Raw genomic sequence first — 2,544 nt, 5'->3', positions numbered from 1 at the left:
TCTGGACTTGGCTTGGTTTGTTTGTTTGTCTGTTTGTTTGTTTGTTTTTAAGGAGATTAAGTATAGGCAAGAGTGTTTGGATGTGGGTGTGGCTTAGAGACCTGTAAATCAGAAAGGGCGTGCCTAACAGTTGCAACCCAGGTGTTAGATTGGTTAGTGTTGAGGGGGCGTGGTCCCCCCAACCCCTTAAAAGCAAAGGAAGGCAGAGCAGCTGTGAGACAAAGAGCTGAGACACTCTCCATCCCAGAAGCAGTGTCCTCTGCTCCCGAGAGTGAGTCGCATTCCCAGGTAGAGGGCTTGTCCAGTCAACCCTCCTGCTCCCGGGGTGTACCTTGGGGTCTTCATCAGTGGACATGGAGGCCGCCTCCAGACCAGGAACCCTGCAGAAGTTGCTACAGCGCCTGGGCACTGAGACAGAGCCACGCAAGCTCTATCAAACCCTCAAGAAACTCTCTTCCCTACCCAAGCTCTGCGACACCCTGGCAGAGATTAACTTCAAGCAGACCATCAAGCTCCTGAGGAACCAGCAGCTCCTGGTCCCCTTTGCCAAGGACTTAGCTGCCCACTTGTCAGAGAGGTCCCAGTTTGGGCCCCAACCTGAGCCAGACCTGCAGAACTTTGCCTTTGAGTTGAACCCGAAGACACAGCCACCCAGAAACTGTCCAGAAGACAAGCCCGGTGAGTACTCATCAAAGGAACACAGACAAGATGGAACAGAGGGATTCAAAGTGAGCAGTACCAGCAAACACTCAAGTCCGGGTCCCAGCCAGTGCCTGAGCCCGAGCCACACCCGGGCCCTGAGACCCTGCCTGAACCCCAGCCCGGGACGGAGACGCAGACCTAGACTAACACAGAGAAAAAGCCCAAGTCCCAGCCCCAGCCCAAACCGGAGCCAGAGCCAGAGACTGAGACCCAGCCCCATACCAGGATCAACACCTAGACTGTGTCCAAGACCAAGCACACAAACAAGCCCAGATCAAAGGATGAATCTCAACACAGGGCTGGAGCCAAGAGAAAGAAAGAGGCCCAGAGTGTCCTTAGGGGAACCACAGCTACCTGCACAGAACCAGGGGCAGTTTTCAAAGACCCCAAGAAGTACAGACGAGCCCTGCCTCCTCCAAGCAGACAAGCCGGTCTCCAGCAAGTCAGATGCTAGGGGAAAGACTCCCGGCCACCGGATGCAGGAAGAGCACCAGGTTGGTTCTTTGGAGACTTGCCTCAACTCTGAGAGCTCTCCTTCTTCCTCTGCTCTGAAGCTGCAGTTGACTCGCTGCAAGAGTGGGGGGAAAAGCACCTGGGGAGCTGAGGCCCTTAGGCCTGGAGCAAAGGTGCCCCAGGGTAAGTCAGATATTTGCCAAGATCAAAATGGCCATGGAGTCGATGGGTGTCCCCTTGCAGAACATGCCTTCAGTCTCCAAGCAGGCGTCCCACTGAGTGGCCAGGAACAGACTTCAATTGACACTGAAGCAGAAGACCCACCTTGGGCATGCAGAAAGAACCTCAAAACGCCTGTCTATTCAGGTCGTGCATGTGACAGGATCCTGCAGAAATCCCAGAAAGGGTGCCTTCCTAAGCCCCTTGACTCCCCCTTGCCAAAACGATGTCAAGGCACAGCTGAACAAACTGAGCCCTGGCAGCTGAAGGCCAGTCCCAAGACACACATTGGCAAGCCAACTCACAGCCAGACTGAGAGGGCCACAGTCTTTCAGCTGCAGGAGCCCCCTGAGCTGAGGCTGCAAGCCCTGAGAGCCCGCCTCCAAGGTGCGCAAACCAAGAAGCCTGGAGGCCGCCAAACCAAGATGGTGGCCTTCCAGGCTCAAGCCCCAAGCCCAGGCCAGCAGGCAGAGTCTGGAGCCGGCAGGGGCGTCCTCCTCCAAAATGAGCAGCACCAGGAGGCCTCTGCCCAAGGCAGCCACGGAGGGCTCCCTACCTTTTGCCACAGCCCGACCGCAACAAGCCCCAGCCTAAGAAGAGACCTGCCCCGCTCATGGCCAAGGCCCTCAGGGATTACAAGAAGAAGCTCTCTAGGAGGTGACCCGAGGATGCTCTCTGCCCTGGAATTGCGGGCAATCCTCTGAACCTGATCTCCTCTCTTCCTGGAGAGACCAGCCATTGCAGCGCCTGCCTTCTCCTGCTATCCTTCCTCCTGCTCCAGCTCCTGGCTGCCCTCTCTGGAGACCCTGGGCAGGCTTCCCTGCCTGTTTCCTAGGCCCACCTAGGCTTTGGGCCCACCTGGGAGCACCTAGGCTGCCACATGCAAGAAGACCTGTGTTTCAGAGAAAACACTACACTTTGGATCTTACCTCCACCCAGCCCCTTCTCAAGGACTCAAGTGCTGAACACCTTGGCATTAAATTAAATAAACAAACAAACAAATAAAACATTAAGATCATAAAATCAAACTGTGTGGGTGAAACTATGTGTCTTTTGGGTTTCTCTCTGTGTGTCTCTGTTTTTCTCACTCTCTCTCTCACTGTGTGTGTGTGTGTTTGTGTGTCAGAGAGAGAAAGACACACACAGAGAGAGAACATATCCTTGTAAATT

General features: G+C 54.8%; 1 protein-coding gene across 1 annotated transcript; it reads left to right on the top strand.

Annotated features, from left to right (window-relative positions):
• Positions 1-353: 353 nt before the first annotated feature.
• LOC114689136 (elongin-A3-like) lies at positions 354-2,078 on the top strand. The gene has a single exon (XM_028863539.1). The coding sequence runs from the start codon at positions 354-356 to the stop codon at positions 2,076-2,078; it is 1,725 nt and encodes a 574-aa protein (XP_028719372.1).
• Positions 2,079-2,544: the final 466 nt, after the last annotated feature.

This window comes from Peromyscus leucopus, unplaced genomic scaffold (genome assembly GCF_004664715.2).
Source record: "Peromyscus leucopus breed LL Stock unplaced genomic scaffold, UCI_PerLeu_2.1 scaffold_1525, whole genome shotgun sequence".
Classification (NCBI taxonomy): Eukaryota; Metazoa; Chordata; class Mammalia; order Rodentia; family Cricetidae; genus Peromyscus; species Peromyscus leucopus.
Note: the sequence above shows the minus strand (reverse complement) of the source record. Positions and strands in the feature narration are given on the sequence as shown.